The sequence below is a fragment of the Thalassophryne amazonica genome, chromosome 10, assembly GCF_902500255.1.
Source record: "Thalassophryne amazonica chromosome 10, fThaAma1.1, whole genome shotgun sequence".
In the NCBI taxonomy this organism is placed as follows: Eukaryota; Metazoa; Chordata; class Actinopteri; order Batrachoidiformes; family Batrachoididae; genus Thalassophryne; species Thalassophryne amazonica.
The window spans coordinates 90708329-90736321 of NC_047112.1; the positions used below are offsets into that span (position 1 = coordinate 90708329).

The window sequence follows — 27993 nt, forward strand, 5'->3', positions numbered from 1 at the left end:
ATCTGAATAATTTATTTTAAATCAGACAGTTCTGTGTCTCTACTGTCCCATTCACTTATTTTTCCATATCATCAAATGGCTTGATCACGTACTTGCTCATGTATTCATGTCAAACACTTTTGGAATGTTGAGAGAACTGTCCAGAAATACCTCAAATTTAATTGCGCCTGAAGCAACAAGTAACATTTTGTTGTGCACCATTACGCACGGTGCTCACAAATGCCTTCCAAAATTTTCAGAACTTCTTCCATTGTACATTAAATTGAATTCCAGCAAAAGTGAAACACTGCAATCATTTGGCACATCAAGTTCATTTCAACAGCATTTTTTTTTTTTTTTATTCCAATTTTGGCCCCAAGAAATGGGCCCTTTGAGGCCTGGGGTTGGGGAATATTTGATTTACTGGTTTTAGGGACACAGAAATTGAGGAATTTTCAATCTGCCCATACAACTCTAACAATAATAATAAAAAAAAAAAAGCAAATGTTACACGGTTATATCACCGAATATAAATCTTCCTGAATAATAATTTAAAAAAAAAACCCTCCCCCCCCAAAAAAACCCCAAAAAAAACTCCAGTTAACGATTCATCACTGACACATCAACAGAAAATAGAAATGCAGAACAACACTGGCTATGTTGGGAAATGCAAATTTATTATGTACATATGGCATAATGAAAGAAATTTTAAAATTTTATGGACCACCTGTGTGCCTGAATAAATTAAAAAAAAATAAAAAATAAGGAAGTGTGATTGAACAGAAGGATCAAAGAAGACAAGACATTTACAAGCTTTGCACAAGTTGCACACATATGAAAGTGCCAAAAAGGCAACATGGTGGCAGCTGTGAGTGTTTAATTTATAGTCATCTAGTGTGAGGCAGTAGTAAAGTACTGTAAAATAATGAATAGCAGCCAGACTAATGAGACTGTGCAATGCTGGAGAAGTACTCCAGCATGTCCTGAATGGTGAACTCCATCGTAATTCCAGATCCGGGGTAGCATCTGCCGATCAAACCTTCAAAGTGCTTGTACTGGCGGATGAATTCATCTTGCATGGAGTGCCACACCACCTGTGGAGCAAATCAGGTAGTGCATTATTTCAGAGAGATTTTTTTTGGGGGGGGGGGGGAGCAGTATTTGAAACTACAAATGGTTTCCTTACCTGTAGCAAACTTTCTTCTTCACACAGATGTTTGTCCACCTTCTTGTAAAGGTTGTCAAGCCCCTTTTTCACCTCCTTCCCAGGATACTCTTTGATAACTTTTCGTAGCTCGTGTTTATTCACAGCCAGATGGTAGCTCACTTCATCCTCACGAACACCCTGTGCCACACGTGCCTCAACACCCTCAAAGAAATGCTGCAAGCCAGACAGCCAGTTACCTTGGCAGCAATGAATACAAGCTAGGACTTCAAATGTGGACACACCTCACTAAGTTAATCTCATATCCATAAAATGTAGGAAGATTCTAATAGCAAAAATCTAAGAAATATTCCTTCTTACATTGAGTTTTTCCAGAGGTTGGCCCAGAGAGTTGATGACATAGGCCTGTAGATGGTCCGTGTATTTGTGTTTGGCCTCTCGCCTCTCTGCATCCAAGCAGGAGATCTTCAGACGTGACAGTGTAGAAAAGATGTGATGGAAATTCTCCATCATCACTACATCCCTTGGAGTCTTCTGGCTTTCGGAGGCGACCTTATCCACTGGAAACACAAGCCAGTCAGTATTCAGGACTGTGTGCTACATATAGTAGTGTTCAGAATAATAGTAGTGCTATGTGACTAAAAAGATTAATCCAGGTTTTGAGTATATTTCTTATTGTTACATGGGAAACAAGGTACCAGTAGATTCAGTAGATTCTCACAAATCCAACAAGACCAAACATTCATGATATGCACACTCTTAAGGCTATGAAATTGGGCTATTAGTAAAAAAAAGTAGAAAAGGGGGTGTTCACAATAATACAACCCCTGGCAATAATTATGTAAACACCGGCCTCGGAGGATGTTCATTCAGTTGTTTAATTTTGTAGAAAAAAAGCAGATCACAGACATGACACAAAACTAAAGTCATTTCAAATGGCAACTTTCTGGCTTTAAGAAACACTGTAAGAAATCAGGAAAAATAATTGTGGCAGTCATTAACGGTTACTTTTTAGACCAAGCAGAGGGAAAAAATATGGACTCACTCAATTCTGAGGAATAAATTATGGAATCACCCTGTAAATTTTCATCTTCAAAACTAACACCTGCATCAAATCAGATCTGCTCGTTAGTCTGCATCTAAAAAGGAGTGATCACACCTTGGAGAGCTGTTGCACCAAGTGGACTGACATGAATCATGGCTCCAACACGAGAGATGTCAATTGAAACAAAGGAGAGGATTATCAAACTCTTAAAAGAGGGTAAATCATCACACAATGTTGCAAAAGATGTTGGTTGTTCACAGTCAGCTGTGTCTAAACTCTGGACCAAATACAAACAACATGGGAAGTTTGTTAAAGGCAAATATACTGGTAGACCAAGGAAGACAAAGCGTCAAGACAGAAAACTTAAAGCAATATGTCTCAAAAATCGAAAATGCACAACAAAACAAATGAGGAATGAATGGGAGGAAACTGAGTCAACGTCTGTGACCGAACTGTAAGAAACCGCCTAAAGGAAATGGGATTTACATACAGAAAAGGTAAACAAAAGCCATCATTAACACCTAAACAGAAAAAAACAAGGTTACATTGGGCTAAGGAAAAGCAATCGTGGACTGTGGGTGACTGGATGAAAGTCATATTCAGTGATGAATCTTGAATCTGCATTGGGCAAGGTGATGATGCTGGAACTTTTGTTTGGTGCCATTCTAATGAGATTTATAAAGATGACTGCCTGAAGAGAACATGTAAATTTCCACAGTCATTGATGATATGGGGCTGCATGTCAGGTAAAGGCACTGGGGAGATGGCTGTCATTACATCATCAGTAAATGCACAAGTTTATGTTGATATTTTGGACACTTTTCTTATCCCATCAATTGAAAGGATGTTTGGGGATGATGAAATCATTTTTCAAGATGATAATGCATCTTGCCATAGAACAAAAACTGTGAAAACATTCCTTGTAAAAAGACACATAAGATCAATGTCATAGCCTGCAAACAGTCCGGATCTTAATCCAATTGAAAATCTTTGGTGGAAGTTGAAGAAAATGGTCCATGACAAGGCTCCAACCTGCAAAGCTGATCTGGCAACAGCACTCAGAGAAAGTTGGAGCCAGATTGATGAAGAGTACTGTTTGTTACTCATTAAGTCCATGCCTCAGAGACTGCAAGTTGTTATAAAAGCCAGAGGTGGTGCAACAAAATACTAGTGATGTGTTGGAGCGTTTTGTTTTTCATGATTCCATAATTTTTCCCTCAGAATTGAGTGATTCCATATTTTTTTCCCTCTGCTTGGTCTAAAAAAGTAACCGTTACTGACTGCCACAATTTGTTTTCCTGATTTCTTATAGTGTTTCTTAAAGCCAGAAAGTTGCCATTTGAAATGACTTTAGTTTTGTGTCATGTCTGATCTGCTTTTTTCCTACAAAATTAAACAACTGAATGAACATCCTCCGAGGCCGGTGATTCCATAATTTTTGCCAGGGGTTGTAGTAGCATCTGTTGTTGACGCTACAAACTCCAAACTATTATGTTCAAACTGCTTTTTTAGCAATCCTGTGAATCACTAAACTAGTATTTAGTTGTATAACCACAGTTTTTCATGATTTCTTCACATCTGCAAGGCATTAATCTTGTTGGTTTGGAACCAAGATTTTGCTCGTTTACTAGTGTGCTTGTGGTCATTGTCTTGTTGAAACACCCATTTCAAGGGCATGTCCTCTTCAGCATAAGGCAACATGACCTCGAGTATTTTGACATATCCAAACTGATCCATGATACCTGGTATGCGATTATATAGGCCCAACACCATAGTAGGAGAAACATACCCATATCATGATGCTTGCACCACCATGCTTCACTGTCTTCACTGTGAACTGTGGCTTGAATTCAGAGTTTGGGGGTCGTCTCACAAACTGTCTGCAGCCCTTGGACCCAAAAAGAACAATTTTACTCTCATCAGTCCACAAAATATTCCACCATTTCTCTTTAGGCCAGTTGATGTGTTCTTTGGCAAACTGTAACCTCTTCTGCATGTCTTTTATTTAACAGAGGGACTTTGCGGGGGATTCTTGCAAATAAATTAGCTCACACAGGCGTCTTCTAACTGTTACAGCACTTACAGGTAACTCCAGACTGTCTTTGATCATCCTGGAGCTGATCAATGGGTGAGCCTTTGCCATTCTGGTTATTCTTCTATCCATTTTGATGGTTGTTTTCCGTTTTCTTCCACGCATCTGTTTTTTTTTTTGTCCATTTTAAAGCACTGGAGATCAATGTAGATGAACAGCCTATAATTTTTTGCACCTGCGTATAGGTTTTCCCCTCTCCAATCAACTGTTTAATCAAACTATGCTGTTCTTCTGAACAATGTCTTTAATGTCCCATTTTCCTCAGGCTTTCAAAGAGAAAAGCATGTTCAACATGTGCTGGCTTCATCCTTACATAGGGGACACCTGATTCACACCTGTTTGTTCCACAAAATTGACGAACTACTATTATTGTGAACACCCTTTTTTTTTTTTTTTACTAATAGCCCAATTTCATAGCCTTAAGAGTGTGCATATCATGAATGATTGGTCTTGTTGGATTTGTGAGAATCTACTGGTACCTTGTTTCCCATGTAACAATAAGAAATATACTCAAAACCTGGATTAATCTTTTTAGTCACATAGCACTACTATTATTCTGAACACTACTGTACATACATAACATGGCTAATTATTAATTAATTTTGGATGACCAGTGGCCTCACCATTACAAAATACAGCCTTAATAAGTTTGACATAAGCTTTATCTAGGTCCCCTCGGCGCTCTGCGTTACGGAAGATAGTTTCCGCCAGCTCTGCAAACTCCTCAAAAGCTGTAACGAAGGGGAGGATGCCAACTTTGCTTTTCTTAGAAATCTTCACTTCTTCCATCTGTCGTATCTGAGAAGACTGTGAGACAAAGAGAAGTGACATTTAGTTGCCTCAGACTGTATCTACTCACATCTAAATGAAAAATGAATAAAACCTACAGTAAAGCCTGATTCATGCTTCTCCACAGTGATGCAGAAGGCTCTGCATCGCTGCCTGCAAGGGCTGCAATTGGTCACTTCTCTGGTTTCACTCATTCCTCTCCTGTCATATTTTTAAGTTTTTGCAGGGTGCACGTGGATTACATTTCGATCATGGATCAAATATAGAAACGTTTGGCAGAAAGGTCCACAAATATATCCAACTTTACCACGCTGAGTCGAAAAACTACAACTACTACGCTCAAATGACCACTAAGGGAAATTGCATGGAACGCTGGTTTGGAGGTTGATGATTGTATAAAGAAGTGGAGCTCGATGAGGGACAAATTGGTCTAGGAACGGGGGAAACTGCAAACCTCTAACAACACAATTTCCCAATTCCACAAAGTTTTACCTTGGAAAAAAAATTTTAAGGTCAAAATCCTGTTAGAAGTTAGAATAAGATGTGATCAAATGTCAGGAGTATGTGTTTAGTTTATGAACTTGAAGCCTTTTCGTGGTGTTGTCAGGGTTTTTTTGCCGCAACTTTTTTGGTTCTGAATTCTTATTTCAGATAATTTTCACAGAACATTGGTTATCTCAGCTATGCACAATTTGTCATTGCTTTTTGGTACTTAGGTTAAACTTGATACCTGGAAGATGGACAAACAGGCATACAATTGGAACCTCCATCCAATTTTGGTGGTGTAGATAAATCCATAAGAGAAAAATGAGAGTGATTGAGGCACTTTTGATTGAGATATAATGCAAAATGTACACCAAATGGGCTTTTCAATATTAAATTCAAATGTCTGCAAAATTCACAATCTGGATCAGATATGGATCAAACTTTGTCAGGCGATAGTGAGTGCAAGTCTGCACCTCACTTTCAAATATGAGAGTGATCGGGACACGTTTGATTAAGATATAATGGAAAATATACATTAAATGGGGATTTCAATGGCCACAAAATCTGTAATGCGGATCAAACTTTGTCAGCCAATAAAGGATACATCCTACATAACACTCTCAAATATGAAGTATTTTTTATCTTTTAACAGAGTTATAAGTTTTGAAAATTCATTCATTGTTAAAAGGATAGGGATTTTTCGAATATTGTTCCTGACTCTGACCTTGAAAACTGAACCAGTTCTTGCCTATCAAGATATGAATCCTCTGTAAAAATTTTATAACGATATATGAAAATTGTGGGTTCCAGGCTGTTCACAAACAAACAAACAGGGACAAAGACAATTGGCGGAGGTAAAAATGACCAGGAACAGTGGCACTGCAGGTGGAAAGTCCTGCCTTGTTCTCCACGTCATGCCTCCTACTATTCCGGCAGTAAATTGCATTACGACACCCACCAATGTGACAGAGAAGTTTGAAAGGGTCACACCCATGTCATTGTGTGGGCACAGAGTTAAGCCTGCTTTATGCTTCTACAACTCCATAACCCCTTTCCATGTTCTCAGTCGCATTGGTGGGTGTCGTACTGCAATTTACCACCGGAACAGGGATGTGACATCAAGAACAAGGCAGGGACTTTCTTTTTGCCTGCACCGACACTGTTACTGGTCATTCTGGGGTTTATTTCTTTTTCTAGATGAATTTGTCCCTCAGCAACATCCACTTCTTTATGCAATCATCAACTTCAAAACCAATGTTACCTAGCATTTCCCTCCATGAATTGCAGGTCATTTGAGAGTCTTCATAGTTTTTCGACTCACTGTCGTAAAGATGGTCATATTTGCAGACTTCTACTGTCAAATGTTCCTCAGTGATCATGATCGAAATGTAATCGGCGTGTGCACTGCAAAATCTTTTGAATCTGATGGGAGAGGAAGGAGTGAAACTGGAAAAATGACCAATCACAGCCCCTGTAGTCTCCGTCATTTCGACATGTAGTTTCAATTTTTTGGGAGATGCACATTGGGCTACGGAGAGGACTCTGCGTGGCTATGGAGCTGCGGAGATGGAGAAGCATAAATCAGGTTTCACGGAGTTGTAGAAGCATAAATCAGGCTTGAGTGGAAAGTTCAGAAATGTAATCAGATAAGTGATCATTCTTTTTCCCCTCTCACTGTGTTGCGTCTACTCACAATGCATTTGTCAAAGTTCCTCTTGACAGTGACCAACACATTTCCCAAAGTAGTGCTGAGGTAAGACGCAGGGTCAACATTCTCAGCTGTCCACACGTGGTGACTCATTTTCACCAGCATGTAGAGAGAATTGAAGCTGTCGATCTTGTCGCCTAAAGCAATGAGACTGTTTAGCTCCGTCTCAATGCTCTGGAAGATTTTATTCATCATCAGCCGCACCTGGTCTTTCCTGGGGTGGTGAAGAAAGGTGCATGAGAGAGATTAAAATGGTAGAGGCAAATGACAGAACTGTTACTTAGATAAAAACTACAGATGTTTGTGATTGTGATACTGGCTGATATTTGTAACATAATTAAAATAATAATAATAATAATAATTATAAGCTGTGCACACTCACTCTGAAGACATGGAGTGTCTGTGTTCTGCCTGGGGATTCATTCTTTGGAGTGTGCTTCCATCCGAGTCCTCCATTTCCGGCTGACAAGAAAATGTGCAAAACATCAAATATCATGTAAGCATGACAATACCTGCTGACAGAGACACATACAAATGAAGGATGCCGTAAACATGTCGGCATCTTATTACGGCAATACATTATGCATTCATGTCACAAAATGAATGGTTCAACATCTGAAGCAGCTACAGGCACAATATATATATATAATTTCTTTAAAAGTGGACCTTCAAGGGGAGGGGCCTTTCCCACCCCCATTCCTATGGGTCTGTCCCTGTACAGTTTGTGTTTGAGCTGCAGAACAGACAAGAAGAGAAAGCAGGTTCACTGGCTGTTTTTAAATCACTGTTATCAGCTCCATGGGTCTGCACTGTCAAACTGCGAGCCAAATGTACACCGTTGATAATCGAATAGAGACTTGTTGTGCATTTAAAGTGAAGAAATGTGTTTGTACATTTATTTTAAACACAGCACTATATGCTTGTCCCTGCAGGAAACACCAGCTGCTTGCTCCACCTCTCAGACTAAGGCGCACTATGTGCTTGTCCCTGCAGGAAACACCAGCTGCTTGCTCCACCTCTCAGACTAAGGCCCCCATTACACAGGATGGCTGCCACTGGAGAGTGTCATGTGGCTTAAAATGCGTCCGATTCGCAGAGGAGATGCAAAAACACCTTTCTGTGTAACCACTTCAGCAGGCCTTGTGCATGCTGTTGTTTCCCGTGGAGTTTGTGCTGGATTTTGAGCAGATTGCTGTCAAATTTCCTCACTGTGCAGTAGGGCTGCCACAACTAGTCGACTAGTCACGACAACGTCAACTAATGAAACCGTCGACAATTTATTAGTCGACGAGTCGTTTATTTTATTTAAGTCTTTGTTTTTCTCTAAATTCATAGTTTTAGGCAGCGAGCCATCCTACCGTCATTTGGACGTTCAAATTTGGACAAGACGGCCGATTAAAACAGTGTCCGTCTTGTCCAAAGCCGTTTAAAATGTGCAGTTTACCAGAGGTGTGTGTGTGTGTGTGTGTGTGTGTGCTCGCGCGGAGTCAACTCGCTGCAGACGGCGAATGGAGGCACGAGAGGTTACATTCTGCTGAGAACCATCAGTGCACATGACACAGCGAGCCCAGAGCAGAGAGAGACGATTTTAACCCGAGTGAACATGTTAAAAAAAAACTAAAAAAATGTGGAACTGCCTTTACTTTTCTCTGCTCTTTCTCTACCGGTGTTTTTCTGATGGCACCGTCCTGTTCACACCATGTGCGTTTCGTATACTGAATTTATGAGATCATGAGATGAAAGAAACAGTCAAATATCCTTAAAAAAATGAGAATATATAAATGAACTGAGGAAAAATTACGCATTCATGGGTTAAAAAACCCTCGCTGTGGAGAAGCTGATGTTCAGAGGCACAGATCACAAAAAGCAGGTGAGAACTCTGAAATTTAACAGCTGTTATTTTCCAAAGGTATTTATTTGTTCAATCTTAAGCTTAATGTAGTGTTTAAGCACAAAATGTGACTGATGAAGAGAAAAAAAAATGACTTTTAAAAATGACTTCATCACACTAAAATGGAGTCAGAATAAAAATACAAGCTGCTGATTTTTGTTATTTTTCAAAGTTATTATAAGCTGCAGCTATATGTTTTAATTATTTCAAAGTGAGTTACCTCTTATTTCATTCTGGTTTATTTCTACAAAAAATATGGGGAGTCAAATCAGCCTGCATTGTTCTGTTCAGTTTATATCAAAGTTTTCCTGCACATCTGTGTATTTTTTTCCTTCTTTATAGGAGTTTGGTGTTTACATTTGCTCCACAAAGTTTTAAAACAATAAAATGTTCACACTTTTCTTTATAGCAGTTCTGTAATTTCAGAAATGAAGCAGAAACAACCACAAATCAGAAAAAGTTGGGACTATAAGTAAAATGAAGACAAAAATAAAAATGTTGCACTATTCCCAGTTTCTCCACTCACAGAAGTCAAAAGTTCTTCCAGAGTTGTGTCTTGGTGGCTTCCCTCACTTTTCTCCTTCCAGCATGGACATTCAGTTTTTGAGAACTGCCTACCTGACACAGATTTACTATAAAGTACCACACTGTTTGTATTTCTGAATGACTGCTGTAAATGAAGTCTAAGAAATAGTCACTGATTTGGAAATGTTCATGTTTTCGTCCCGACGTTTCTCGGAAAATGCTGCAGGCCTTAATTTAGGAAATTATGTATGATCCGACTAGTCGACTAATCGCAGAAATAATCGTTGACTAGTCGACTATCAAAAAAGTCATTTGTGGCAGCCCTACTATGCAGAGAGGAAAAGGGGGAGATAAACTAGCTAAATATTAAATGCTTAATTTTTCAGGTTTGTCTGTTTGGACTTATGTGCATACGCGCTTACTTGTTTCCATCTTTTACAGGTGGCGCCGGCTAAATCAGCAGAAAAATTACATCAATGGATAATTAAAATCTTTCACTGGACTTTCTATGGCTGGAAAACAACTGACCCATGAAAAATAAAAAATTGTTTTAAACCACTTCAGGAACTGAAAACAGTCACACGACTGTGGTCCTGTTCTCACTTTGAACTCCTTGGGACTAGAGCGCCACACTCAGTTTTGTGAGTCAAACTCAGGATTATACAATTCATGGAAAAAAGGACAAAACTGTGGTGAGTCCACAATGAACTTAGTGTACCTACTTATATATTCAAATGTTCCACGGGAGGTGTTCTCATACAGGTTCTGTCAGGTGCATGATAGTGGGGTTGGGGGGGAAACCTGCACACGCATGCATAATCCAAACTGAATGTGCATGTTCAGAAATGAAGAAAAAGGATTAATTTAATATTTAGCTAATTTTGTCTCCCATGGTGACAGGTTTTGTTTAGTCAGTGCTAAAGGTAGTCATCGTAGATTAGGTGTCTGACATGGCGCACGCTTTCGGTGAGTCAAGCTGCATGTCCACTTGTGTTGAATTGACACTGAGTTTTCAGAAGCCCAGAATGAGCCATCAGCCGCAGGAAAAGTGTAAGTCAAAGCTCTTTGCCTGATCTCTGCTCAAGGTTTTTAACATGCACAAAACTTTCTGATGAACTCAGTGCACATCAGCTGACAAGAAACTCATTTTGTGCTTTACCAAATTAACTTTATTCATGAAAATCATGGCGCACAGTCTCAATCATTGAGCCCGTTGGCTGTGATATTGAAATGACAATGCTCTTTTTTTTGTTGTTTGTGTTGCTCATGGCAAACAAAGTGATACCCCACATGATGGATACTGGGTGCATAGAGGTCATAAATGGAGTAATATTCTTTATTCATAAACAGCTAATTTAAGCGGCCATTTAGGTGTAAATGCATGTTGTCTTTGTTCTTTAATATCTCAACTTCCAGAAGCGATATGACAACAAATGAGGTGTCAAAAGAAGTGTGGGTTTTTTTTTCAGTATTAATAAGAAAGAAATACTGAGCAGAAATATTCCATATTGCTTCACAGAAAGAACCAAAAGGAAGTTTATTTGTGAAGATGAACTTATCTAAACGGTATGGTCATATGTAACAGCCATACATAACAAAGCACCTCTATTTTTTCAATACTGTACAATGAGGACACTTTCAGGTGACACCTTACTTGTTAGAACTGACCATATATAATTAGTACAAAATAAATAAATGAAATACGGTGAAAAATTGGGTTGCCATCAGTTGATGCCTGGCCTCCAATATGGCACCCCCTTAGACTCAGAAAACCCTGTTTATTCACTTTCGCTCTCCATTTTTAAGCAACTGAATTCAACTAATATTCACCTGGGTTAGTAGGTTTCCATTTAAATGTATATGAATTGTCATGACAAGTACAGCCACTCTGCTATGTGTGTGCCTGATCCTGTCAGATCTTAGAAGCTAAGCAGGGTAAATCCTGAACACTACTTGGATGGAAAACCAGGGAACTATGTACAGTATGTTTCTCCAGGTAACAACTGGAGCTACATCAGGAAAGGCATCTGGTGTAAAACTTGTTCAGAATCCTGATGCGGCTCTGTACTGTTCCACTGTGGTGACCCTTTACAAAATGGGGGACAGCCGAAAAACAAACAACAATGTCTACATGTTATAGACATACAGTGTATTTGTGATCAGTTACCTGAGCGAGAGGTGGTGTAACAGTCACATGCTGCTGCAGTTTGAAGAACTTGCTGATAAAGTCTTGTTCTGCAAGACACAGAGGCTCCAGCTCACTGAGGACCTGCTCAAATATCTGCAAGAAGAAAGAGCCATGATTATACCTCAGTGCAGGTGATGTTTGTTGGAAAATTTTATTTCCATACCACATAATAATCATCATCACCATAACTCTATTACACTATGTAGTGAAACTTGACATTTTTAAAGACAAGTCACCTTGTCAAACTTGGTCCTGTCAGCCACATCGAGGTCAGAGGCTGACATGTTACCCATGTCCAGCAGTGATGAAGACTGGGAACGCCGGCTATTGGATCCCTGCACAGTCAGCTTGTTCAGGCTTGAGGTCGAGCCAGTCAGCTTCCCAGAGCTGCCGTGCAGGCCTACAGCACATCAGACACCATGTGACTCAAAGTGAGAGTGGGAACAAATCTGTACAATGGCTTTCAATTTCTATATAACTTTTTTTTTTTTTTTTTAAATCAGTAAGATATAGATGTATCACAGAATCAGAGTAAAAGCTAATGTTCACTTTACAAGTTGAAGCGACCTGGATCTGATACTTCACTTTGCCAAATCATGTATTTTCATACTGATCAAAAAGTTTATCTGGTGGTTCTAACAGGATTCACATGGTCAGATCAGATGTACATCAGATCAATGACCACATGCAGTGCATCTCCGCATTCTCCACATTTTGTTATGTTACAGCCTTATTCCAAAATGGGAGTAAATTCATTTTTCCCCACTTACAATTCTACACACAATACCCCATAATCACAATATGAAAACGTTCTGGGGTTTCTTTTTTAGATTTATGCAAATTTATTAAAATACACACACACACACAATTATATATATATATATATATATATATATATATATATATATATATATATATATATATATAAAATCTGTGTATATAAAATAAATCACATGTACATAAGTATTTGCCATGAAGCTCAAAATTGAGCTCAGATGCATCCTGTTTCCACTGATCATTCTTGAAATGTTTCTACAGTTTATTGCTCAAACAAACTAAGCATGAAGTTAAAGGAATTGTCAGTAGACATCAGACACAGGATTGTTTTGAGACACAAATCTGGGGAAGGATACAGAAATGTTTCTGCTGCCTTGAAGGTTCCAATGAGCACAGTGGCCTCATCATGAATTAAAGATAGTAACACATGTAGACTGGATGAGCATGCCTCCGGGTCCCCCTCCAGGATCCTTGTGAGATTGAAGAGCTGGTCAGTTATTCCACGACCAGGATGGAACCCGCATTGTTCTTCAATCCGCCTCCATCGTCCATAAATGGAAGACGTTCGGATCCACCAGGACTCTTCCTAGAGCTGGCTGCCCAACTAAACTGAACGATTGGTGGAAAAGGGCCTTAGTCAGGGAGGTGACCAAGAACCTGATAGTCACTCTGTCAGAGCTCGAGCATTCCTCTGTGGAGAGAGGAGAATCTTCCAGAAGGACAACCATCTATGCAGCAATCCACCAATCAGGCCTGTATGGTAGAGTGGCCACATCGAAGCCACTCCTTCGTAAAAGGGACATGACAGCCCACCTGGAGTTTGCCAAAAGGCACCTGAAGGACTCAGACTGTGATAAACAAAATTCTGTAGCCTGATGAGACAAGGAATGAACTCATTGGCGTGAATGCCAGGCGTCATGTTTGGAGGAAACCAGACACCATCCCTACAGTGAAGCATGGTGGTCACAGCATCATGCTGCAAAACAGTGCTGCTTTTGTCACTTTATATAGTGCCCCTTGGGCATATTCTGCGACGTTATGGGATTGCCTTTCATTGCTATGCTGATGATACTCAGGTGTACATGCTGATAATTGCTGGTAATCTTACCCATATAAAATCCTTAGGAGATTGCCTTGTATCTGTGAGAAGTTGGTTGTCTAGTAACTTCCTAATCTTAAATTCTGATAAGACTGAAATGATGGTTCTTGGTCCAGCCAGACATCTGCATCAATTTGTCCAGCTGGCGCTTAGTTTGGGTTTGTGTGTTATACATCATATGGACAAGGTGAGGAATCTTGGGGTACTTTTTGATCCTACATTGTCCTTTGACCTTCACATTAGAGATATTACAAGGACTGCCTTCTTCCATCTGCGAAACATAGCGAGGATTCTTCCCATCCTGTGTATGGCTGATGCTGAGACTTTGATACATGCATTTATCTCTTCCAGATTGGATTATTGTAATGCTTTATTTTCTGGTCTGCCACAGTCCAGCATTAAGGGTCTTCAGTTAGTGCAGAATGCTGCTGCCAGACTTTTGACAAAGTAGAAAGTACCACATTACACCCATTCTGGTGTCCCTTCATTGGCTTCCGGTTTCTGCCAGATTGAATTTTAACGTCCTGTTGCTGGTCTATAAAATTGTTCATGGACTGGCTCCTGCCTACCTGGCGGACTCGGTCAAGCCCTACGTACCGGCGTGGCCCTTGCATTCGCAGGGCTTATGTGTGTTCCAAAGGTGAATAAGAAGTCTGTGGGGTATACAGTCTTCTCCTACCGTGGCTCTACTCTTTGGAACGATCTACCAGCAGCTATAAGGCAGTCCGAAACGGTGGAGACTTTTAAATCAAGAGTGAAACCCACTCTTTAGACTGTCTTATCATTAATTTATTTGTTTTTATGTTTGCTTTGTAATGTCTTTTTATTCTACTGTGTTTTCCCTTTTTATTGTGCCCTTTTTCAATTTTAATATACTCTGTTGTTATGAATAGTGTGCTATGTGAAGCGCCATGGGGCTACTCTGTCATGAGATGGCGCTATATAAATTAATAAATTGAAAAACTGAAACTGAAAATTGACAGTGACTCTAAGCTCACAGCCAAGATATCAATGGAGTGGCTTCAGAACAACTCGTTGAATGTTCTTTCCCTTACTAGTGTTGTACTGACCCATTTTTCCTCTCGTCTTAAGTTTTGTTAGTAAAATTGGAGCAGGTCTTAGTCTCCTCATATCTAAATACTGGGTCTGTTATTGAAGCTAAGGACAATTAAATTAGTGTCCTGTTTGCTACTCCAGTGGTTTACTGCTGAGAATGAGTGTGCTGTAAGTTACAGCTAACTCATTGTGCTCTCTTCCTGTTTCAGGTGCTATGAAGCCAGATCCTGTTTGATGATGCAGCTGAGCTATGCTTGAAAACGGCCTTGTCCCGGATGAAGACATGGACAATAATACTGATCTGTAATCAGACATTTGTTAAGGATTTGTGGTACTTTATTTGATCTTTGTTATTGTTAGAATGGCCTTGGCTATGCGTCACTCCTCTGAGTCCAGTCTGCTCGAAGTTTCTTCCTCAAAAAAAAAAAAAAAAAAAAAAAAAAAAAAAGGCCGGAGGGAGGTCTTCCTTACCATGGTTGCCTACTATGTGCTTGCTCAGTGGAGTTGGGAAGGTTAGAGCTTACCCTTGTGAAGTGCCTTGAGGCAACCTATGTTGTGATTTGGCATTATATAAACAAACTGAAATGAACTGACAGATCCGGTTCAGGTCTGGGGGCATGTACTGATACTACACGTCGCCATATCCAGCACACTGCTGAACAGCCCTGGGACTTTTACCCTGATTGAATGCCTGTGCTGGTCAAAGCATATACTTATTTTTTAACTATATTTTTTCTATATTATTGTTTTTAATATTCTAATTAGAAGCGAGCGAAGCAAGAGCACCTTCTGTTTGACTACTCATCAGGTACTTGCACCACCATTCTTTCAGCTATGGGAACTGATTGGCAACCACACAAGCAGACCAGCAAGCCATCGCCTGCAGTCATCTCTGCATCTGCTGTAGCGTGGTGACATATGGGTGTCCATTTGGCTTTTTACAGTTGATTGAGGTCACTTCAAATGGTAATGTGAACACAATACTAAATATGGTAGAGAAGCTTGAATCTTTGACTGGACTGGGTTGCTTGACGCAAGGACACGAGGAGAAGCTTCCTCAGCTAAAATTCTTGCTCTGGTAGTCTGACTTCTGTGTTGACCCTTGTAGAGAAGAACAAACAGAAGCCACAAAAGCTGGAGTTTTAAACCTAACCAGACCCCTCCTACCAAGAGGCAGACTGCTGTTGGCTAGTAACTAAATAATTGCTTTAATTAGCACCTATTGTGCTCTAGTTAGCACCCTCCTAATGACAGGGTAGGTGTCCCTCCTAACGATGGGACTGACTTCTCTTCTGACGGCTCTCCTGATGATGTGAATGACTCATTACCATGAACAAAAGACTGAAACTGCTTTGATCTGAGTACCCCATTCTAAACAGGGGACAAAGCGTGTCTCAGAGCAAGAACTTTAGCTGAGGAAGCTTCTGCAATTTGAAGCGAAACATCCTCGCGTCAAGCAACCCAGTCCAGTCGAAGATTCAAGCTTCTCTACTATGGAAACCACCTGGACAACTGAGAGCCTTCACAGAAACAATACTAAATATGATGCATTCTGCTGAACTGTAAACAAACAGCACAGCCAGAAAAGGCACATGGCAGTGCGCGCAGTCTTTAAAAGCAATCAACATTGAAAAGCAGAGGGTTTAGTGCTTGATGGTGTACAACACACCAAGTATGTTGACAGTGAACCTGCTTTTCCAAATGTTTTACTTACTTTCCGTTTCCTGTTTGAGTGCACTCTCTTTCCGTGGAAGCGTGGCTGGCAGCCAGTTAGAAAGGCAGGCATCAAAGACAGAGACAGGTTAGGCTTAAAACATGCAGCAAGGGACAGGTGAGGCTAGCTGTTAGATGTATGAAGTTGCATATGCTGATGTGCACTGCAATGCATGTAGCTCAGACGAACCTTTGGAAAACAAATTAATTTTTGTTTTCAGAAGGAAATGCTTATGCAGAATGAGCATTCTGTAATTCTTACAACACTGAAAGTCAGGCGAAATTGCTCATTAAATGTTAAACACTTAAAAACATACAGAAGCAAGTATGACGTGTTACTATACAAAGGGAGATGAAACAACCATCATCAATTAAAACAAGAAACAGAAGATTTGTACCGGCGTAGAATGATGTCTGCAACAAAGGCTATTAAAAATTTCTGTTTTCCATATGTGTACATGAATATTCAAGAGAACAATGACATGAACCAGGTGTTATACTACCTGCAAACATTTTAGCTAATTACACATTACTAAATAGATGGGCAGTGTGGTTGGTGTGCTTGATTCCAAAGCAGAAGGTTCCCAGTTCAAGGCCACTCGTGCCCATTGTACATGTTGAATCAGGAGGTGCAGCCGGCATAAAAGCTGTGTTAAATAAACATGCAGACACATTTCGGATCTGCTATGGCGACCTCGAAAGATAAAGGAAGAAACCAAAAGAACTTACTTTTATACATTAATAAACGGGGTGAAGGGGTTAATAAATACATACTAGTTGAAAGAAAAACAAATAAATATATTTATTATCTGGCTTTGATGCTATGCGCGCTCTGATCGGCTGATTATCGGTGGGATATTTTTCCATATCAGACCAGTTACCATGACAATTGGTCCGCAATGCGTATTTTCGTTACAAACCAGGAAGCTAAAACCACCATTAGAAAAGCCAAGTCGGACATGAATGTACGCCATAAATATGTAAACAGCATCGGAAAAATAATAATAATAATAAATTTTATTTATAATGCACTTTACATTTAAGCAATTTCAAAGTGCTACAGTGCAGAGTTAATTAAAAAGAGACAAGGCAAAATTAATAAAAACAGCAGAAGGTGTACTAAAATTTAACGGAAAGCTTTCTTAAATAAATATGTCTAAGTTTTGTTTAAAAACATCAGTGGTCTGTAGGGTCCTCACGTGATCTCTTAGCAAGTTCTTCATGGAGGTGAAGAAAGCGAACGAGCCCAACACCCTCTCTCTCTCATATATATATATATATATATATATATATATAAATAGCCATATAATAAGATTATTAACCTCGCTTGCTCGGTCTGTACAGGGATATCAGACCTCGGTGTTTTCCGCATGGACCTCGCTGATGCTGGGGCTGTACTTACACCTCGGTTTGATATTTCCCCATACAGACCTCTCACTCTTAAGAATCCTTTAATACACACAAATACACAAGCAAACATAAAAGTACCTGCAGAAAATCATCATATTTGACACTAATGCACAAACAGTCATGTGAATCTTACCAAATTTGCCCTTTGCCTCCTTGGTTGTACCTGCCATCTTTATCTTGGCAACCTCAAAGAAATCTTTAATTTCTCGATCATATAGTCTGCTCATGTAGTCAACATAGGTCTAAAAAGAAAACAAATAAATAAAACAGAAGGAACATGGGTCTAGTTGTCTGGTTGTAGAAATTTTTGTCACGCTAAAGCACTGACCCTCGACAGGCCCTCGTACTTCTCCCGCTGGGTGTTCTTCAGCCACTCCATGAGCTTGGCGTAGCGTAGCAGATCCCTGTGAAGGGGGCTGTGTTTGGGCAGGGTCAGGTCCACTGTGTGCTGGGAAAGTGTGGAGCTCTGATCATGGCCCTGAACAACAAAGCGTGGACAGACGGTGAGCAACGCAATTACAGGTAAAGGTTCTAACACCATCACAAACATTTGTTTTGATTACCACCTTAAACGTCTGTACACAGAATGTGTACGCTGGCACAATTCAAAATGTTAGAAAGGTCTCACTGCCGCATCCTTGTTCTCTTCATTTCTCCTTTATGACATGCACACATTGCAGACAGGCAGAGGTTTGTATGATGTGTGACTTTTTTTTTTTTTTTTTTTACAACTAAAGCACTAAAAACAAAAAGCATTGAGCCAGCAGACAAACGCTGAAGGGCAAAAAAAAAAAAAGACAGGTAGTGCCTCTTCAGCTTTATGATCAGATGAGAAATGTTGATTAGGCAGAAATCTGATCCATGCGCTGTGATCGATGGAAGACCTGGGATGCTTTAAGTAGTGGCATGTAGATTTGGACTGAAGTGTTAGTAGACAAACATCAGCAAAGAAAAAGAAGAGGCAAAAGCAAGTTTCTGTGAGGGTACTCACTGGAAGTGAAAGACAAGAAGACCTATAGAACTGAGGGATGGTCATTTTGAAGTGACTGAAGTGGTTGAACTGACACACACACAGAGAGAGCAGAGTGGGATGGTTTAAAGTGAGAAACCCAGTCAAGAGTAGAAGGGACACAACTACACAGAAATGAGACAGGAAAGGGAAAACAGATCGTGGACACAGGATATACCTCTACGGCACAGCAGACTCCTGACAGAGAGTCGTGATTTTATAGCATTCCAATTTATACTTACACACAAGAACCCTCCTTCCTCCTCATTAATCTGACATGATTCATTTGACAATGCATATAGTATTTCTCTTATTTTTCCACTCCCCTGATTTGCCATGCTTAAGTATATACTCTGCCTTCTATTTGCACAGTTTACTCTTCTGTACTGTTGCACAATTTATTATTACCACTATACTGTTCTGAGCTGGGTTTGCACTGGACTCACCTTTATCCTGGACCACGGTCATTCACTTCAAGAAACGTTCCATATGCAAATGAATTCCACAACCGAAACCAGATTTTTCCCCAAAACACAGTCTGTGTTGCATTAATGGACTCAAATCGTCCGATCGAGGTGATAATACATAGTAAATTATTAAATGACAAATTGGAATATTCTGAAACAGCAGACTCCACAGTGTACAGAGACTCAAATGAAATCCAGTCTTTTGTCCGATCATGAAATGGAGTTGTCCTAAACACTTAGGCTAATCTATTAGCAGAGGCTATCTTTTTCTTCTTCTTCTTAAGACATAGTGAGGAGGAGGATAAAGAAGAAGGGGAGGGAAGAAAAACAACATTCCTTGTTCTTAAGAAATGATTTATTTTGTTTTTTAAACTGAATGAGCACTTGAAAAGAAGGGGAACATAATTTTATTCTATTTGGAAGAAAACGTATTTGGACTACGAGAGACAGCAATGACAGCTCTTAAGAGTGCTGTGCAAAAACCGAACAACAAGAAAATTAACTGCGAGTTATCTTTTACAAATGTACTACTAGAGTTTTCTAACATTTAATTGCACTGCAGATTTAACCCACATATGATCATTGGTTCAGTGGCTTAAAGAAGCAGTCTAGTTGCATTTTCCACTTGTTATAATAGTATTAATTAGCTTATAGTTTCTGATCGGTAAAGAAGTGTTAGTGTTATAAATAAATAACACAGAGTTTTCAAAAGTTCATTCCACATTTACCTCACATATGACCATTTCTTCAGTGGCTTTAAGAAGCCGTTTAAGCCTGGGTCCCACCGAATAATGAAGGATGAATAATGAGCCACACAGCGCGTTTTCTTGCTACGAAGGGGTTTCTTCAACTATCGTGGGAATTTCATGGCTCTGAGTGGCTCTTAGGGGCACTGGGCCTCAGTTATCAACACTGCGTAAAAACAGGCACAGATCTGAGCGCATAATTGGTCTTACGACAAGACACGTGTGATTTATGAAACATTCGTATCTGACCAATCCCAGCGTACGAATGATCGGCTCTTGATAAATGCTGCGGTTGAATTTAATCGTCATTAGCATGTTACGCCCTTAAATATTCATGGTTCGGAAGCCTCGCCCACTGAGCTCAACATGGACAGAAGAAGGACTGGGAAGAACAAAAACTTTTCGGAGATGGAAATCGGCATCCTAACATCAGAGGTGGAGAAAAACAAACTTGTACTTTTTGGCAGTCTGAAAAGTGGAGTCAAAGGTGCTCATAAAAATGCCATGTGGAAGAGTGTAACGGAGGCGGTCAACAGCGTTGCCGCAGAAAACGGACTCTGGCTGAGGTTTGAAGAATTCTTTGATTTAACCTATGCCTAATGATTCTGAATCAATCTTTCATGCACCCACAGTTAACTCACTCGATGCCATTGACTCTAAAACGCGTCTTTTCCAATAGTAACGCCCCGCGCCAAAGACGCATCATCGAGCCAATTTCTTTTCTTCTCTTTTCTTTTCTTGTGGTATGTTTGTTGTTGACATGGACATAGAACTCAATTTTCTATGGGTCTTTAAAAAAACACACAAATGCTGAAGAAATCCTGGCAATAGGATGTTCTGAACTTTGAAAATGGCTGGCACTCAATGACTTAAAAGCTTATGCCTGCTAATTGATTAAGAATTCTTTGCATTTAGGTCAAGAAAAAGTGGACAGATTTAAAGCTGGCCACCAAAAAACGTGTTGCGGCACTTAAGCGCAGCATTAGGCAGCCTGGGGGAAACCCAGCGGAAAACCGAGGCTATTTTGAGTTTGTTTGCAAACACAGATTTCAGCTTATTTATGATTATTTCACATTTTAATGTGCAATGATTAGATGTCATGTTTAGGCTATTTAGCATATGTATTTTTTATTTTACAAAGGAAGCAGTATCATTAATAACGTGGGCTTTTTTTAATTAATTTTGTTTAATCCATTTTAAGAATCCGTTTTGATCTGTTCTGAATATGTGGCCGCTTATGCTGGGATGACAGCTGAGGTTTGTGTCATAATTATTTTCAGACTCAGACAGATTTTGTAGTGCTGCGCCGCAGATCCACAGACTCAGATTTGCGTACACAAACTCAGACCAGACGTGAGCTCTGTCGTGAGATTCGTCTTAGCCTCCGCTCACGTCCAAATTGATAAATACTGAAGTTTGCATAAAAATGGTCGAACGCACGTTTTCTGCCGTATGTTCATTTGGTAAATGAGGCCCATTATCTTCAGTTAACGAGGCTCCTCTCTGAGCGTGGCGCTAATTTCACACTGCAGGTTTTCCATGTAACCAATCACCTCAGCAGGTGGGTTGCTGATGAGCTTCTGCTCTGAACATAAACACCTGGTTGTCAATGAAATCACCTGCTGAGACATCTGATCATTAATGAAATCACCTGCTGAGGCGATTGGTTGCACGGAAAACCTGCAGTGTCTCAGCCCTTTATGGCACATGATTGCCTACCCCTGGCTTAGAGGCATTTACGTGGTGCTTACGAGGCTGCTAAAAGCCCATTATCTGTGCGCCTGGCAGCTACGCAGGACCTGAGAGGCTATTTTTGGAGCAGCTCTCCTCTTGCGCACACAATTCCACCTGCTCTGTGCGCTGGACTCTATATAAAATAATTATTTTGTAGCAGATTAATCATTTTCTGCCAAACCTTGGACACTGACAACACCTCGAATCACTTCTGGAATCACAGAGGACTGTTTCATCTGGACGCTTTTTTCCTCTTTCCTGCTCCATGTGGAACAGCTTAAGGTAACTATTTTTTAATGTTTTTTATAGCTTGATAAAACAGTTCCTAGCTGTAAAAGTATGTCTGTTGTATGTTGATGTCTGTTGTATGTAAAAGTATGTTGATTTAATATCTTGTTAATGGATCTCATGAGCTCCGCTGTGTGTGCGCACGCTTCAAACGAGCATTTAGGTAAAACACCAGCTCACAAAAGAGTGATTTTTCAGTCAATATTGGACGAACACAAAGTTAAAAACTTGGGTGACTGCGTGAAAGTGGATGTGTGTTTAAAGCCGTTGAAGATATTAACTCCAGTGAAGCTGCTAAAAGCAGAGCAGAAGCTGTGCAGCAACACAGGACAGGGGGCGCGCAAAAGACCAATTTTGAAGACATAACAAAAAGTTAAAAGTTGTATCACGGTGACTTGTAAGCTGCGGAAGAAATATATATACATATATATAGATTTTTTTTTTTTTTTTTTTTTGAAAGGATCCACAGGTGTATACAACCCCTGGCAATAATTATGGAATCACCGGCCTCGGAGGATGTTCATTCAGTTGTTTAATTTTGTAGAAAAAAAGCAGATCACAGACATGACACAAAACTAAAGTCATTTCAAATGGCAACTTTCTGGCTTTAAGAAACACTATAAGAAATCAAGAAAAAAAAATTGTGGCAGTCAGTAACGGTTACTTTTTTAGACCATGTAGAGGGAAAAAAATATGGACTCACTCAATTCTGAGGAATAAATTATGGAATCAACCTGTAAATTTTCATCCCCAAAACTAACACCTGCATCAAATCAGATCTGCTCATTAGTCTGCATCTAAGAAGGAGTGATCACACCTTGGAGAGCTGTTGCACCAAGTGGACTGACATGAATCATGGCTCCAACACGAGAGATGTCAATTGAAACAAAGGAGAGGATTATTAAACTCTTAAAAGAGGGTAAATCATCACACAATGTTGCAAAAGATGTTGGTTGTTCACAGTCAGCTGTGTCTAAACTCTGGACCAAATACAAACATGGGAAGGTTGTTAAAGGCAAACATACTGGTAGACCAAGGAAGACATCAAAGTGTCAAGACAGAAAACTTAAAGCAATATATGTCTCAAAAATCAAAAATGCACAACAAAACAAATGAGGAACGAATGGGAGGAAACTGGAGTCAACGTCTGTGACCGAACTGTAAGAAACCGCCTAAAGGAAATGGGATTTACATACAGAAAAGCTAAACGAAAGCCATCATTAACACCTGAACAGAAAAAAAAAAAATAAGGTTACAATGGGCTAAGGAAAAGCAATCGTGGACTGTGGATGACTGGATGAAAGTCATATTCAGTGATGAATCTTGAATCTGCATTGGGCAAGGTGATGATGCTGGAACTTTTGTTTGGTGCCGTTTCCAATGAGATTTATAAGATGACTGCCTGAAGAGAACATGTAAATTTCCACAGTCGATGATATGGGGCTGCATGTCAGGTAAAGGCACTGGGGAGATGGCTGTCATTACGTCATCAATAAATGCACAAGTTTACATTGATATTTTGGATACTTTTCTTATCCCATCAATTGAAAGGATGTTTGGGGATGGTGAAATCATTTTTCCAGATGATAATGCATCTTGCCATAGAGCAAAAACTGTGAAAACATTCCTTGCAAAAAGACACATAGGGTCAATGTCATGGCCTACAAATAGTCCGGCTCTAAATCCAATTGAAAATCTTTGGTGGAAGTTGACGAAAATGGTCCATGACAAAGCTCCAACCTGCAAAGCTGATCTGGCAACAGCAATCAGAGAAAGTTGGAGCCAGATTGATGAAGAGGACTGTTTGTCACTCATTAAGTCCATGCCTCAGAGACTGCAAGCTGTTATAAAAGCCAGAGGTGGTGCAACAAAATACTAGTGATGTGTTGGAGCGTTCTTTTGTTTTTCATGATTCCATAATTTTTTCCTCAGAATTGAGTGATTCCATATTTTTTTTCCCTCTGCTTGGTCTAAAAAAGTAACCGTTACTGACTGCCACAATTTTTTTTCCTGATTTCTTATAGTGTTTCTTAAAGCCACAAAGTTGCCATTTGAAATGACTTTAGTTTTGCGTCATGTCTGTGATCTGCTTTTTTTCTACGAAATTAAACAACTGAATGAACATCCTCCGAGGCCGGTGATTCCATAATTTTTGCCAGGGGTTGTATAATAAAGCAGCCACCTCATTCTGTATGCAGAACGGCACAGTGCGCAAAAGAGCGCTTTTGCAGAAATAAATGGATGAACACAAAGTTAAAAGTGGAATCACGGTGTAAAACTGACTGTTTAAAGCCAGGGAAAAATAAAGCCAGCAAGCCACGGATGGAAAGGAAGCCAGTGAGGAGGAGCACAAAGGCGGCTGTCCACAAAAGGACAACAGCAGCGCACAAGCAAAATAGCGATTTTACAGAAATAAACAGAAAAACACAAAGTTTATAGTTGGATCACAGTTTGTGTGTTTAAAGCCGCAGAACAAATAAAGCCAGCGAGCCGCGGAGCCAGTGAGCAGCACAGAGGCGGCTCTCCAGGAACCCGTGGTTCGTTCTACCTGGTCTGGTGCATTACAGGTGGACAGTAGCCTGGCGCACAGCGCACAACCGCGGGACTGTGCTGGAGTGTCTATTTTTGGACTGCGTTTAAAAAAATGGGACATCTTTAAATGCTGCTATGAATCTGTAAATGAAAACCCACACTTTAAAGGGACCAGTTGTGGGAGGGCTGGAGGTTTGGACCAAACTCATGCCTAACGTGAGCAAACATTGCATTAGCACAGCGCTATCATGGCACTGCGTGTCTTAGTGTGGCTGATGCGAGCCATTCAAAGGCTCTAATGACCGATCGGTCGTGGCTCACTACAGGCTGTTATGTGACACGTGGGGTACAGAGAGGCACCTTCATAGCGGATACGTGATAGATGAAAACGTGGGTCATTTTTTTGAATAATCGCTGACACACCCATGCATGGCTCCTTATTCATCCTTCATTATTTGGTGGGACCCAGGCTTTACTCACAATTTGTACCTGGAATAGTGGCATTAATTACCTCATTAGCTGTTCTCCTTAACACCAGTGTGCCATATAAATAAATAACGCAGTGATTAAATTCATTTGCTTCTTGTTGCATAACAGTAGTAAATGTGACTTGTGCTCTGGTGCAAACTGTGCATGTTTTTTGTTTTTTCGTTTTTCTTCACTCTTAAAGAGCATTTTTAGACAGATGTACTTGAACTCTGGTGTGACTTACACTATGGAAAATACGGCAAATTGAATGGTAAGTTGAAGGTCTTGGTGATGCTCAAACTCTAATTTAACAGACATACACTCATTTAAAATGTCCAGTACATATTTGGTGAAAATTTTGTTCAAGTTACCATGCACAGAGGAAGTGTGACAAATTGAACGCATGGAAAGATGGAGTGCAATTCTATATCTCCCTTTACAGGGGGATAATCAAGGTTTTGGAGTAGGATATGCTGTCAACATGCTGGCTTGAACACAGTTAAGATGTTATGTTAACTCTTTTAATGGGCAGTTAATATTTGAAGATGCTTCAATGAGGTTGAATTAAAGCAACTGAATGAATCTTCGTTGAATTGGTGAATCAACTGTTATACTCAAGGGGGCAAATAACTGTAATCAAGTACTTTTTCATTTACTGTAATGTTTTAATTAATGTTGATGACTTCCAGAGATCCATTTTAACTTTCACAATAGCATGTAGTAAAAAAAAAAAAAGAAAAAAAAAAGGCAAACCTGAGATTCACTTTTTGACAAGTTAAAATACTTAAAATCCCCATGGAGTGAATACTGTTTATGTGCACTTAAAGATTACTTTTTTTTTTTTTTTTTTTTTTTTTAAAGACTACGACTGTGTGGCACATTTGCATGTTCAAACTTTTGAAGCAACAATTCAATAAAATTTCACACACACACTATATATATATATACACACACACACACACACACACACACACACACACACACACACACCGCCTGGCAATAATTATGGAATCACTGGCTTCGGAGTGTTCATTAAGTTGTTTAATTTTGTAGAAAAAAAAAAAAGCAGATCACAGACATGACACAAAACTAAAGTCATTTCAAATGGCAACTTTCTGGCTTTAAGAAACACTATAAGAAATCAGGAAAAAAAAATTGTGGCAGTCAGTAACGGTTACTTTTTTAGACCAAGCAGAGGGGAAAAAAAAAAATGGACTCACTCAATTCTGAGGAATAAATTATGGAATCACCCTGTAAATTTTCATCACCAAAACTAACACCTGCATCAAATCAGATCTGCTCGTTAGTCTGCATCTAAAAAGGAGTGATCAAACCTTGGAGAGCTGTTGCACCAAGTGGACTGACATGAATCATGGCTCCAACACGAGAGATGTCAATTGAAACAAAGGAGAGGATTATCAAACTCTTAAAAGAGGGTAAATCATCACGCAATGTTGCAAAAGATGTTGGTTGTTCACAGTCAGCTGTGTCTAAACTCTGGACCAAATACAAACAACATGGGAAGGTTGTTAAAGGCAAACATAATGGCAGACCAAAGAAGACATCAAAGTGTCAAGACAGAAAACTTAAATATGTCTCAAAAATCGAAAATGCACAACAAAACAAATGAGGAACGAATGGGAGGAAACTGTCTGTGACCGAACTGTAAGAAACCGCCTAAAGGAAATGGGATTTACATACAGAAAAGCAAACCGAAAGCCATCATTAAAACCTAAACAGAAAAAAACAAGGTTACAATGGGCTAAGAAAAAGCAATCGTGGACTGTGGGTGACTGGATGAAAGTCATATTCAGTGATGAATCTCGAATCTGCATTGGGCAAGGTGATGATGCTGGAACTTTTGTTTGGTGCCATTCCAATGAGATTTATGAAGATGACTGCCTGAAGAGAACATGTAAATTTCCACAGTCATTGATGATATGGGGCTGCATGTCAGGTAAAGGCACTGGGGAGATGGCTGTCATTACATCATCAATAAATGCACAAGTTTACGTTGATATTTTGGACACTTTTCTTATCCCATCAATTGAAAGGATGTTTGGGGATGATGAAATCATTTTTCAAGCTGATAATGCATCTTGCCATAGAACAAAACTGTGAAAACATTCCTTGCAAAAAGACACATAGGGTCAATGTCATGGCCTGCAAATAGTCCGGATCTTAATCCAATTGAAAATCTTTGGTGAAAGTTGAAGAAAATGGTCCATGACAAGGCTCCAACCTGCAAAGCTGATCTGGCAACAGCAATCAGAGAAAGCTGAAGCCAGATTGATGAAGAGTACTGTTTGTCACTCATTAAGTCCATGCCTCAGAGACTGCAAGCTGTTATAAAAGCCAGAGGTGGTGCAACAAAATACTAGTGATGTGTTGGAGTGTTCTTTTGTTTTTCATGATTCCATAATTTTTTCCTCAGAATTGAGTGATTCCATATTTTTTTCCCTCTGCTTGGTCTAAAAAAGTAACCGTTACTGACTGCCACAATTTTTTTTCCTGATTTCTTAGTGTTTCTCAAAGTCAAGTGTCATGTCTGTGATCTGCTTTTTTCCTACAAAATTAAACAACTGAATGAACATCCTCTGAGGCCGGTGATTCCATAATTATTGCCAGGGGTTGTATATACACCCACACACACACGTGACAATCTTTGAAGTGTCAGTGCTGTGCGTACCTGATGAACAAAGACATTGTTGAGGTGATTGGTGAGGCGGCGAGCAAATGTATCTCTCAGCTCACTGAACATGTGCTGTTGCTGTTTTACAGCCATCAGTTTGTTGTGACCTGTGAAGGAATGGTAACACAACAGCC

General features: G+C 39.8%; 1 protein-coding gene across 1 annotated transcript; it reads right to left on the bottom strand.

Annotated features, from left to right (window-relative positions):
- Positions 1–732: 732 nt before the first annotated feature.
- Positions 733–27963, bottom strand: LOC117519183 (exocyst complex component 1-like). The gene is made up of 13 exons (XM_034180495.1): positions 27857–27963; positions 18915–18983; positions 18252–18401; positions 18057–18165; positions 16515–16559; positions 12105–12268; positions 11848–11961; positions 7647–7726; positions 7250–7478; positions 4905–5088; positions 1505–1704; positions 1166–1360; positions 733–1073 (listed from the first exon to the last, which is right to left on the bottom strand). The coding sequence occupies exons 1-13, from the start codon at positions 27950–27952 to the stop codon at positions 921–923; spliced, it is 1788 nt and encodes a 595-aa protein (XP_034036386.1). The 5' UTR covers positions 27953–27963; the 3' UTR covers positions 733–920.
- Between the last annotated feature and the right edge of the window lie 30 nt (positions 27964–27993).

Excerpts from the sequence above, each read along its gene's own strand:
- LOC117519183 (XM_034180495.1), bottom strand. The coding sequence starts at position 27,952 with ATGGCTGTAAAACAGCAACAGCACATGTTCAGTGAGCTGAGAGATACA. Across the intron at positions 12,269-16,514 it reads ACTCAAACAGGAAACGGAAA|GCCTGCACGGCAGCTCTGGG; the intron begins GTAAGTAAAACA and ends GATGTGCTGTAG. Across the intron at positions 11,962-12,104 it reads ACAGGACCAAGTTTGACAAG|ATATTTGAGCAGGTCCTCAG; the intron begins GTGACTTGTCTT and ends TTCTTCTTGCAG.